This window comes from Taudactylus pleione, unplaced genomic scaffold (assembly GCF_031769625.1).
Source record: "Taudactylus pleione unplaced genomic scaffold, aTauple2 ptg000043l, whole genome shotgun sequence".
In the NCBI taxonomy this organism is placed as follows: Eukaryota; Metazoa; Chordata; class Amphibia; order Anura; family Myobatrachidae; genus Taudactylus; species Taudactylus pleione.
In genome coordinates this window covers 6,164,428-6,178,179 of record NW_028284445.1, presented here as the reverse complement: position 1 = coordinate 6,178,179, position 13,752 = coordinate 6,164,428, and the positions used below count along the sequence as shown (strand labels likewise).

General features: G+C 44.8%; 1 protein-coding gene across 3 annotated transcripts in view; it reads right to left on the bottom strand.

Moving 5' to 3' along the window:
- Nucleotides 1-13,752, bottom strand: part of DCLK1 (doublecortin like kinase 1) — a 454,917-nt gene that overhangs the window by 184,956 nt on the left and 256,209 nt on the right. For all 3 annotated transcript variants that reach the window (XM_088460208.1, XM_088460209.1, XM_088460210.1), the window contains exon 5: nucleotides 9,175-9,291. In XM_088460208.1, coding sequence (XP_088316334.1) covers nucleotides 9,175-9,291 — 117 coding nt within the window. The remainder of the gene's footprint in view (nucleotides 1-9,174; nucleotides 9,292-13,752) is intronic.

Below are 13,752 nucleotides of genomic sequence, written 5' to 3'. Positions count from 1 at the left end.
AATCTGTGTGCGGCTGTATCGGCATGCGAAATGCTATATTACAGTATCAGCGGCTGTGACACTGCAACATAGCATTTTGCATGCAGATACACCCGCAGTCACACACAGAATATAGGCATGCCGCATATCATTTTAATCAGCAAAAGCTACGTCCGCGTCATATTTACATAGCTTTGTGAATAAGATGCATTTGAAGGTAGAAAGTCGCACGAAAAGACTCTCTTCGCTACCACGTTGCACGGTGCTCACACATTGTTTAACGCGACTTGTAGCACACGGAGGTAAGATGTATGTGGACGCATCTGTATAGTTAATATGTGCACTGTCTTAACAGACGTGATATGGATAAACTATAGTTAGCCAGGTAATGTTGATTATATATATTCCTGAAATTATCCATAGTATATTTTATAAATAAAACCTGATGGATTAGGAGTTATACTATCTAATAATACAGATTTTTTGGGCATAAATGTAAAAAATAACTAAACTGCATGAATATTTGATAAGAAACATAAAAAAAGATAAGACTGCTGCTTTAAAGTGTAAAGTCTGCTTGAATTATTATTTTCATGTATTAGAGAAATATGAAATCTCTCATTTAGCACACCACTGGAGTACAACAAAGCATTAAAACACATTTCTCAGTCTAACTCTCTTCAATTTATTCTTATTTTAAATCCTTGGGGCAAGCTCAGCTTCTAGACTGTTCGGAAGACAAATGAGTTTCTGCTAGATGTGGCCAGCATTATTGACAGCCAAGTTTATACTAAGCAACGCTTTCCTGAAAGGGCCAACGTGATTTTCATGAAAGGGCCAATGTCACTTTTATGACACAGAGACTTGAATAATTGTAGATCACCAGATTTCAAATGAACTCTAACCCTAAGTTTTAGAAGGCTTTCCCATATGATTTATATAATGGACTACAAGGAATACATTTACACTATATAAACCTGGACTATATACTGTATGTACTGCAAAGCTTTACTCACAGTCATTGTGTGTTCTAATATATGTTTGCTGCTCCATTCCCCTTCTCTGAGGCATATAGAATGACTTTATTTAGTTATTAGCGATTTGTCTAGAGCGGAGGAGGAGGTTGGGAGGGATAGGAGAAAAGGAGAGAGCAGAAGACGACCAGAGGGTCACTCATAGTCTGAGTGTGGTATATAGACAAATTGCAGCCTCCATCAAAAAGTTCTATATCCAAAAATAAAACACAAAGTATTTTCACATTGACAGACATCCGAAAAAGTACAATTTCTTTCATATCCATATTTTGACATATCAGTTCTACAATGATCTAGTCCTCACCAATGTCTACGGATGTCTACTTTATGGTCCAAGCAACATCTATTCCATGGTCTTATTCTGTTAACAACCAAATTGGGCAGACATTGTGTGGCCTTCATCTTACACATACTGTAGGTGCCAAACTGGTGAAATAACCATGATTTAGTATAACTCTATTGACCAGCATTAGAAATATGAACAATTCTACCAATATTAATTTTATAGTTTAAAGGTGCCTACACATTAGACGATGTGCTCACGATGCGGTATCGTGAGTGATTTCCCTTGAACTCTCCCCGGCTCTCCAGGACACGATATGGTGCTAAAAAGTGTCCAATCTGATTTAAGATCCATCGTGCACAAAATCTATCTATTGCACAAAATTGTGTATGAGATTGGCAAATCTTGCCTGCAGCAGGCAACAACTGAAGGTGCGATGTACGTCCAGCGAGTACGCGCATCGGCATCGTGAGTGGAAACATATTTTACATGATTTGTCGTTCCCATGCATCGAAATCGGGCGAATCACGTAAAATATCGTCTAGTGTGTAGGCACCTGAAGAGATGTCTATGAATGTCCATTTCAGGATCCTATTACCACCCATTGCTTTGTCTTACTTGTTTCCATCCTTATGTTAATAAATCTTCTGAATCAACAAAATCTGGGACATACCTTTTAGGGCTTATAGCATGTTACACAATATAGTTTAATAGCACAGTAGTAGTACACTAGTACACTTGCTTCAATAATAATAACACACTCATGCTATTGGAATGACTGAAGCTGACGTCAACTGTGTAGGCAAAACAATGTACTGTATGTCAGATAACAATTAGCTCACATTGACCTGACGTCACAATGTTTGTTAGCAACGTACAGTACATAACACCTTACCTTTTGTTCCAATTTAAACATTTTAAATAATTTCATTTTTCGATGACAAAGAGAATTAAAGCATATTGAGAGAAGTAGTTAATTTATTCAGTTCTGGTCTTCAGTTTAAAGATGTTATGCGAGTTATCAGTAAAGCCTGTGGGGGAGCACTAGGCTGCAATTGTTTCCTGTCCTGTTCCTTACTAAATAGTATTCATATATGTACAATCCTCCACACTTTACACTTTATTCATGTATTGTAAATAATGTAGTGTACGTCAATGTCAGGAGCTCTGGATCAGAAAGCACATGTGGGTGTGCTTTCTGCTGAAGGTTATGTAAAGATGATGGGTACTCAGCATACTTGCCTCCTTTTGAAAAAGCATTTCAGGGAGATTGTGAAAGCAACACCTATGAGTGTGGCAGTAATGTGGACGTGTACTGCTACATCTGAGAGGGGTGTCACAAAATTAATTTACATCCAAATGTAAATGATCCCCAAAGCAGTTAGTAAGATCTTCTTGTTGATGAAAACACACTGATAATTTTCGGAAAATGCCTGTAGCCATCGGGATCATTGTGCCTTATAACCAATGCAGGGAAATAATAACTAATGATCCCATTTGAATATATATATATCTCTATTATTTTTTTTATATAATAGTATCATTATGGTGGTAAGATGCAATCAGGGAGATGACTAGACTCGTCAGGGAGATTGCCAGAATAAGTATTCCTGTGCTATTGCAACAAACCTGAAAACTCCCTTGTTGTTTTAACTGTGCTTTTAAAGGAGAAATCCACTCATTGAAATATTTTCACAGTTCTCTTAGGGGTCTATTCATCGTCACTTAATTTCTAGAAAAGCAGGCAAAATTTTACCGTTTCACCTGCAATTATACGGGCCATTCATCAAGAAGCTAAAACAGGAAATAGCATAGAGATCTCCTGCTTACCTTCCTCTGGCGGAAAGGACCACGGTCCCCATGCACAAGTATGGGGACAGAAATCATCAAGCTCCGAAAATACAATATTTTCGGAACTTGAGTGCTCCTGCTAACCCGGGTCGCAAAGAGGGATCCTTTCAGATCCCTCCGGCTCCTTCCGTCGGACATCAGGGCTCTTGTGCACATGCATGACCTGAAAAGATTCACTGTTCTGAAAGGAGCACTGAAACACTTTTGAACAGACAGGTCATTTTTGGATCAGCTGTCTCCGTGCCGGAGCAATGATGGTTTTCTCCGTTGCTCCGAGAGGGATTGTTAGAAGAGTGGGCAAATCTCCCAGAGCCGACCGCCTCTCTACCCCAGCCGCCCACTTACGGAGTACAGTCGGCAGTCCGGACAGCAGATGATGCAATTCAAGCCGAATTGCGCCATTGTAGCCCCCCCCAAAGCTGTACAATACCGGTAAACTCAGCATTGTACAGCGGTGGGCATGGCCACAATGACACGAACACCCCGCCATGCCCCGCCTCACCACCCTTTGTGTAGCGCCAAGACCTCGAACTGCCCCCACCTGGAGAGGGACTTCTGGATGTTGGCAAGCATGGCCTATGGGAGCAGTTATACACTCAGCACATGTTTCCGAATGGCTGTAGCCTCCCCATCACCGATTGGTCAGTTGTCAGAGCAGATAGTGTGACTGTCATGGGGTTTGCTATAAAAATTAAGGAATTGAGTGGAGTAATATTTTACTACTACCAGGTTATACAAATTAGAACATAGGGGAATAGTTGAATGCAAAGTTAAGGGACCCATAGATCTGAGGCATTCCCCGATCCGATCTGCCTTCTGGAAATGCCGATTGGTGACCATCGATGAATGGTGATCTGTCGAGGAATCGGGGAAATTCTGCATGTTAAAAATCACAGATTTGCCGATCCCAAACATTTTTTGGTCGGGATCGCCAAATCTGGGAAATTCAGCAGAATCGGTGAATACTTCTCAGATGTATGGGGGCCTTTACTGTAGTCAGATCTACTACCTTATGCTAATGTGAGCATCTGTACGGATGCAAGTGTGAAGCAGCACTGCCCACGGTTACTATGTTCACAGATGTAACCATCACCATTAGTATCGTCGCTTGAATCTGAACCATTCTAGGGGGCAAGAGATTCATCAGACATATTCTTCCTTTCTCTGTACTTGTGCCCTCTAGCTAAACACCCACGACACTCCCATAAGATGAATCTTAGCGTCCTAACATTGGCGCACAGAAATGTTAATTATTTTGCGCAAGGAGAGATCCAGTCAACATCCGTCTGACTCAGAATCGCCCGGAGCTATGGAAAAAATAATGCACAAATGACCTTCTGCGCGAGCAGAGCTTGCTAAAAATCGCTATTTGCTGCCATATTCGGAGCCACATCTGACATCCAGGTTTTCGTGATACAGACCTCAGTTTTTCCTTTGTTATGTTTTTGTACACAGTACTATATGCTTGGATACTGTCACCTGTATTTATTATGCTACCTGAAACTCACAACACATTGTTGAGCAACATTCATAACCGAAAATGTATGCCAAAAATACTAATGCAGCCATTAAAGTTATTATACTCGTTTATTCTAAATGAACTTCAAAACATTTTGATTACATTAAAGAAATTATTACATACCCCATGAATAAATTAGGTTTAATTATCATTAATTATATGAAGCACAGTTATTATCTTCTAATACTTCGCAAGGTGAATGGGAAAATCATCTGCTGTATTCAGTCCAGCTTTATAAGAGATTAGTTTTCAAATAAATCCTGAAAGTACATTTGTGTTCTATAATAAAAATAATAATTAGATAAAAATTGCTCTGCTTTTTATTTTGTGACAATCCGGCGCAGACTCTGCCGTACGAGCTTTCTAGACCAGCAGAAAAATAGCCAGGGGAAAAAAGAGCTTCAATATTTCAAAGTATCTTTCAGCTACGAGGAAAAAGAGCACTGCCTAAATCTTCTCCTTAATATCTAATCAGCTTCTGTCTAGATATTAATAATTGATGTGACAGGTATAGGAGAGATTAACATAGATTTTTATGATGCATTTGCTTGCTGCAGCTGTTTTGCTGCTTCATAAGTAGGAAATCTGGGCCTGATTGAGACCCGGGCGATAAGAAGCGTTCGCTCGTAGCTGGCCGATTCTCGCATTCTGCGCATGCATATGCATCGCAGTGTGCATGCGCGAGCCTGTGCGAAAGATCGGGAAGCGTACGCTCGCTGTGCATAGACAGCCCAGCAGAGTGAGTGACAGGAGAAGCCGTTTGTGGGTGGTAACAGGGGCTGGCCACTAGAAAGGGGGGAGTGGAGGTGCGAACGCAGGCGTGCCTGAGCGTCTTAATGCCGTTTCAGAGGCGTGCATAATTAACAGGCAGCGTCATAGTATACGTCACCTGGTTGAATTTTACACTGAAGTGCTCGCAGTGCTTGCGGTAGGGTTTAGTCAACCTCAAGCGCTGCGTTCGCTTCCGATGGTACCCGATGTATCCATGGTTGCATACACTTCCTGGAGATGACGAGCGCAAGTGGGCGTCTTAAGACAGGCTGGTGGGCGTCTACATACACAAAGCGACCGCACGCCAAGACATAGTGGGCGTGCTTATCTCCAGTGGTTCGAAATAACTCTAAAAACTATGAAATGCCTCTAAAAACATATTAGCGTCCAGTAACCATGAGCCTATCTTATATTGATTGACAGGAAGTGCCGTTTGTGGGTGGTGATAGGGGGGGGTCAGGCGAACGCAGGCGTTATAACGCCATTATAGGGGCGTGCATAATTAAGGCAGTGCGGCGGCATATGCAGCCACACCGTAGCTGTACACAGGAAGTGGCCAAAATCCTGCGGCAGGTCAGATCAACCACTATTGTGCGTATGGGTCCGATTGGTCTTGATGTTACCGATGTTTACGCCATCTTGCGTACTGATCAGGCTGTGAATAAAGGGAGATGGGTGTCTTAATATGGGGCTGAGCGTCTGCATCTTGCGTTGCGGTCTCCGTGCGTATGCATTGATTAGCATATTCTCGCAGCGGGCGGGTGCGTGCATCTGCTACCGTGTGTTCCTTGCTGAATCAGGCCCAGAATCCCTATTAAATTTAGTTCTGCATTTGTTTTCAGATCCGTTGGGTTTCCCAGAGCACATCAAACTGACATATGAAAACTGGGGTGAATCCATCAGTGATGATGGCTGTTACTGTATTCTAGGTCATGGCTAACACTAAGGTGAGTCATTCATCTATTCATTCTGTGACACCTTTGGCATGATGGCATACAAACCAACAAATCAGGTGAAACAGGAAAATATGGAGCATTGGCCCGGATTCAGGGATGAATACAATTTTGATGTTTTCGCAGATGGGTTACTTATCGGTGATCCGCACTTGTGTCTGAGTCACACTGCGCGTGTGTAACGTGTCTGAGTCACACTGCGCGTGTGTAACGTGTCTGAGTCACACTGCGCAAGTGTAACGTTGTGTCTGAGTCACACTGCGCGTGTGTAACGTTGTGTCTGAGTCACACTGCGCGTGTGTAACGTTGTGTCTGAGTCACACTGCGCGTGTGTAACGTTGTGTCTGAGTCACACTGCGCGTGTGTAACGTTGTGTCTGAGTCACACTGCGCGTGTGTAACGTTGTGTCTGAGTCACACTGCGCGTGTGTAACGTTGTGTCTGAGTCACACTGCGCGTGTGTAACGTTGTGTCTGAGTCACACTGCGCGTGTGTAACGTTGTGTCTGAGTCACACTGCGCGTGTGTAACGTGTCTGAGTCACACTGCGCGTGTGTAACGTTGTGTCTGAGTCACACTGCGCAAGTGTAACGTTGTGTCTGAGTCACACTGCGCAAGTGTAACGTTGTGTCTGAGTCACACTGCGCAAGTGTAACGTTGTGTCTGAGTCACACTGCGCAAGTGTAACGTTGTGTCTGAGTCACACTGCGCAAGTGTAACGTTGTGTCTGAGTCACACTGCGCATGTGTAACGTTGTGTCTGAGTCACACTGCGCAAGTGTAACGTTTCATTATCTCAGTGAGAATTTGGCAGCAGTTTATCAGTGTTATGGTCTGTCAGGGAGCATTTGTGGGAGGTAACGGGATAGTGGCAGGCGATTTGGGGGCGTGTCCCAGACTGCGATCCCATACGTAGTTGCACATGATCCGCTGTCTCAGTTCTGGCGGCCATTTGATAATGGACTGATCTGGGACAGATGCTGCATCTTTGTATACAATCGTCTGGATTTGAGAAGCCCCCAATGAGCGTCTCAATACAAATCCTGGCGGAGGAGGCAGAGCCTCTGCGTACAAATAATACAAATAACTGGCAATATGTAATAGGTATACTTTTCATTCCTAAATAAATACAAGCATGATACAGATGCTCTTATGTATTCGCTACAGGCCTGCCCAGATAAAAGGCTACCTTTGTGTCTAGCACCTTTGTATCCAGGCCAGGGTTTCCTTAGAAAGCAAGTGTCTGGGTACACACTGAAGCAGTCCTTGGTTTTCCTACTGAAATACCAGGATGCCATTAATGTTTATCTATATTTGGCCCATGTGTCACATTCCCTTATCCACATTAGGTTACTGGATTTACCATGACAAACACCTGTAAACTTACACTGTAATTAGACTCCAATAAAACTGTAAATAAATAGAGATATTGGGCCCGATTCTGAGTCGCACGCAGTGTCGATGCCGCACACAGCTGGCCGATGTTTTAATTCTGGCATTCGTCCGATACGCAGTACAGAATCAGGCTCGAAGTCTGTGGAGTTCTGTGGGTGACCTGGGAGATAATACAGGGTGGGAATGTCACTCCCATGTAGCTGAAAGCGGCTGCGTTCAAAGAAGCACAACCGCTCACACAGGACACCATACTCAGACGGGGAAGCTGCACCTGCCATAGGCTGGTGCAAGTTCCGGAGGTGCGACGGAACTGCACCACCGTAAGAAGCTGCAAGTGGGCGTCTCAGTACTAATGAAGTCGCCGTTGGAATTAGCATATGACAGACGCGGCTACGGAAAATTACGCAGGCGCTTCTGCATTCAGCTCAGAATCAGCACCATAATTGCATAAAAATCATTGAGACACCTCTGATCTAGGTTATTTCCTAGGGCTGCTGGCACTGAAGCAATAATGGTACGTGCCCTCTCCCTACCATAGTCCTCAGTTCTGTCTCTTAGCTGAAAGAACTGGCACTGTATGAAGTACAAGCAAATAAATAATGTAAAAATTGGGCAGCATGCCCATCTCCCCAAATCATCAATCAGCACAGTACTATACAGCCTGGGAAGGTTTCCCCTATAGGCAGCCCATGAATTGCAAGTGGCCCTCATCAGGGTATGCGGTCACATTGCTGACGGACGGAGTGCCGGCGACGATATTCCGACAGTGAACAGGATACCAATGCCGGCATCTCGAAGCTCCACAATCCCGATCGTCCAGACGGGTAAGTAACAGCAAAGTCCCCGGGGAAGGGGGGGGGTTAGGTTTAGGCACCCCTGGGGGGGGAGGAAGGGTTAGGCACCCGCCAGGAGGGTTAGGGTTAGGTGCCACTGGGGGGAGGTTAGGGTTAGGCAGACTCCTTACTGTACATAGCCTTTTTCAGGATGTGGAGCCAGGAGCCACCATGCTCCTGAACCAATTGCAAGAGTAAGCACAGTATGACACACTGCCCAATCACCTGCTCTTCGTCTTACAGTCACTGCATTACAAGAGCAGGAACGGACAGCACAGATGCACTGTATGTATGCTTCATACTGTGCCTCTACTTGCAATCAGAGTCTCATCACTTAGCCCAGTTCCCTGATGCTGACAGCAGGAACACTCTGCGTATGATGCAGAATAAAAGCACTCTAACAGACTAGCATGAAGCGGGTACAATATAAAGAGAGTTAGTTGCCTAAACTGGTCAGCCTATGTATTACATTTCTGAGATAGTTTATTGTACACATGACACAGCTAAGCTTGGGGAAATAAAATATACAAACAGATGTCAGGAATCCAGTGGTACCTACCTGAACTGGTTGATGCAGGGGATTTGCTGCGTCTGGATGGCCCTGGGCTCTTAGTCGTACTCCTGCGTGGTATGTTAGGAAGCTTGGTGTAAGAAGTAGATTTCACAACCCGACATTCTGTAATAAAAAATTGTAGGTTAGAATCTGCTTCTCTTTATCTTGTATTGTAACCAGTTCAAATTCTAACTAACTATGTATGTATGAAGACTGAATTTCTCTAATCTGTATATAAATTATAAAGCATATATGTCATAGGGTTATGTAGACAAAGGATAGATACAAGAAATGTGAACATTTAGAAAGTTTCAGACTCCACTAACAGACTTACCACCTTTGAAAGCCAAGCTACTGTATACCTATAATGATGTTGATAACTGTAGGCAATTCATTTAAAACTTGAATTTTCCATTTGCTCTCTGCCTAATTGTAAAAAATAAAAATGGCTGGAGTGACAATACTTGTCATCTCTGTAATACACTAGTTGTATACAGATGTTTAGGTTAGTTTAGTTGCAGTTCAGTTGCAGCCTCAGGCGGCAGAAATTCTAGGCCTACAGCTCAGCTGTTCACTGATCCATTAGGAAGCCGCACACCCATGAATGTAACGCTCAACCACGATCACCGGTCAATAGGAGGTAGAAATATTATATACATAAAAGACTGCTGCAATGTTGCTTCCTTTGTTTGGGTGAAATCAAATACACATACTGTAGGCAGAACACAAGCATTTGTAGTGCGATGTACAGGTGCCAGGAAATATTGGCAGATGAAAAATATGGATTGGTACTTGCAACAGATCGCCATAGAGCCAAACGTTTGTCCAGTGCCTATTTAACAGACACATACAAGCACTTCTTGCCAGAGCCTCGTTTTGTGACCATTATTCATGTCTTACACCGTATGGAGGTGACCCATATGGTATGGATGTAGGCAAGTGTATTACAACAAGCTTAAGCCGCCCATACACGGTACAATATAGCAGCCAAATCGTACCAGTCAGTCAGATTGCCTGCTATATCGCACCGTGTATGGGCACCTTTAGATCCCCAGGAAATGAATGTCTTCATATTGTGGGGTTCAGTCACCTGACCACTTATGTAGCTGTGTAAGATGTGACAGAGCATGTGCCATGACATGTGGAGGGAAATGGATGCCAGTGGGAGGTCATAGACTGAGTGTAAGATAGTAAGCAGAGTCCCCACTAGAACATAGGGCCCGATTCAGAAGTGGACGCTAATGCCGTGATGGTTGCTATTTCTTTCCAATGCTGGCCACAGCCTTTGCCTTGTGTAATTGCGAGCACCGGAGAAGGCAAGCCGTGCCACGTCCACTTTCAATTGTCGTGGAAATCAGCTGCTGAACTCAAACACTCCAACATCAGCACACCATCTCCATGACCATCAGCACTTATGACCCCCTATGGCCAGTGCAGTATCTCCTTCTGGACTGTCTCTAATCATGGCCTCTGTAGTTGCTGCTCTGTGTCTGTGAATGCAGCCACGTTTACTGACACACCCATGACACTTCCATACACACCAATGAGACAGCCTCTTTTTGCATTCACTTCAGCCACCTCCCAGGGTCAACCATGGCTGTCCACCTCCTGCTCTATTACAAGTGACTCCGTTCGCAACAGCGGCCTTAGCGTACACTGGCACACATGCGCCGTAGGGGTTTCTTGGACTTTCGCACATGCGCAGCAACAAAAAGTTGCTCCACTTCACAAATCTCGACACTGCGTCCACCACTGAAGCAGGACCTTAGTAGTGATGTGAGGCACCTGTCAAACTGAAACAGAAAGATGCAGGTACAGATGTGACCTCTCTCATCTTTGCCGTAGTGACGCCAAACAGCCCATCTCAGCGCGCCTGGTCCCGTGAGACTCTGCTAGCATTGGGCGTCTATTTAGGGTCATTTATGTTGAAAATGCATCTAAGTGATAATGCTATATGACTGGGATGCACCAGGAGACTGCGCTGATTAATCTGATATGTGGCGCTTTTATCTGTGTGCGAGTCTCTCATTCACCAGGTGATGTGCTACGATGCAGCGGCAGTTTTCCCTGCCAAATTCTTTTACAGTCTCAGTTGCAGTACATACAAATATACAGGTGTCACCAGGGGCGTATTTAGAGAGGAGGGGTCCCATGTCCACCCCCCGCATGGGCCGTCCTCTCACTCAGGCGACCGGCAGCCGACTGACGCGGCTTGCCGGCCACTGCAGAATCAATAGAGTCTGGGCACTAGAATGTACCCGGAGTCTATTGCGCAAGCGAAGATCACCGGGGAAATGGCACTGCACCATTTTGACATCAATTTCCTCACGGTGTATGCGCAAAATGCCGGAAAAATGGCCGCGGCGACCATTTTATGGCATTTGAGCAGCACTGGGAGACCTGACGCGGGACCTCAGAGAGGTGAGTTTTACAAAATATAGGTGCAGTGTGTGCAGTGCGGGCCCCCCCTGGACCTGGGGGGCCCGTGTGCACCGCACACCCGCCCCCATTATAGAAACGCCCCTGGGTGTCACATATCAGATTAAAAAGCACAGTCTCCTGGTACCTCCAAAAAAAGACATCGAACACTAGCCAAGTTGCACTGGACCAAGCGGCTCACTGGCATCAAACATATCACTTTGCATGACATATTGGAGCTAGGGGGTCAATTTATCATTACATAATTATCAATTGTGATAATTATATTTTAAACTCGCTGCGAGTTTAAAAAACTGTTCGGAGGAATTCATTACACCTCATTAACTAAATTATCACTTCCGAAAAGCTGCTCTTTTTGCGGAGTCAGCTTTTCGGAAAAGTGATACTTTTTCGCGTACACCTGTCATGTCCCTATGTATTTCCCCGCTGATGTCTGTGCCCCCCCCATGTCCTCAGTTGCAGCCACCACCCCGCAGTCTGTGCCCCTCGCTAACCCCACTGCCCTCTGTATAATCTCTTTCCCCTGTATCCTTTCCTCTGTGTTTGGTCTGTCCCCCCTTCCCTTGGTGTCCTCTGTGTCATCTCTCCTCCCCTGCATTCTTTCCCGGATGTCTGTCTGTTCCCCTCTCCATCTCTCCTTCCTCTGCTGCTGTGTCCCATCCACCACATCCTTTCCTCGGTGTGCGCTCTGTCCTCTCTCCCCTCTGCACCCCCCCGTCACTCTCACCTGTCTCCTCTCCCTACCCAGAGCGGCACCATGGAGCCTGGATGGGAGGAGGAACGTGAGCAGGTGAGTCAGACACGGGGCTGTGGTGCCTCGGAGCTCAAAATTCCAGGAGCTCTGCAGATACAGCAGGGAGCTTTGCAGGCTGCAGTGGCTGCCGTGCAAATCTTCACAGGCTGCTGTGTAAACGGTAGTCTGTGAAGATTATCGGGGGCTGTACGCCATCTCAGGATGGTGTACAGTAACACCATCAAGTTCCTAAAAAAAATGCTTATTTGGAACTTGATGAATGGCCCTGACAATTTATACAACAGTATGTAAAAAACTAAAAATGTTAATTTTCACCTGCTTTTTGTATAAATTAATTGATGATGAATAGATCCCTCCATGAGCAAAGATACATCTGTATCTATATGAATTTCACACCATCAACTTGTTGTCGTTCCTGGCATACACATCCCCATCTGGCAGAGCTACACTTCCACATTTTTGCACTCTGGACAAGTATTGCAGCGGCCCCTCCGCTTCCGCCTCACCTGGGTCTGTTTGTCACTTCCAATAGACCCATTCTCTCTCCCTGGCTGTAACCAACACCCTCACACCCATAACTTACCAGCCCCACTTCACTCAGCAACTATTTTCTTTATCTCTGTTTCCTCTGTGCTGACAGCATCACGAATGATGACAGTACAGGGAGCAGGATTTTGGTAGCCTTTAGGTGCCTGCACCGGCACTTTGAAATTAAGTCTTTAGGTGGTGGCAGCACTTACACATTAATTGATACATTTGTGCTTGTAATATATTCACACTAATGGGCCAGTGCAGAGATGAATGTTTGCCTGTTTGCGGAGCACATATTGCATGTTTTTCACACTGCGCGTGCTCTGGAAACAAGTGTAAGCGAGTACATGTGATGCATTTCTATTTGCGACTCAGTAGGCGTAACTGAGCTAGTCGCTCTCACATAGGCAACATTCTATGTGTAGATATGCATGCTTCCAGGTACATTCTTTGCACCAAGCATAGGCTGGTTCAAGTGTGCACTGCTGAAGAAGACTATCAAGCAGAAAGGCCACCAAGAGATGTACAACTCTGCATATGGGCGAATACCTGCACTGTGTTCTGTGCACACGCAAAGTGGGAGCATTTGCGGCAAAGTGTTTGGTATTTCATATACAAGCAAAGCATCTGTGGTTCTACTGTATGTACGTACAACAACCCAGCGGTCAAAACTATAGCCAGATATTTAGCAGTGCGGCTTGGCTTACACGTAGTAGCATAATATCGCTCCACTGCATTAGACATCGACATTGGGTGTATCTCTGAATCCAGAGATACACCCAAGAGATACTCCCTTAGAGCAAGGGGCTCTGAATTAGAGCCCCTTGCTCTAATTTAATATACAGTAGAAACAGACACAA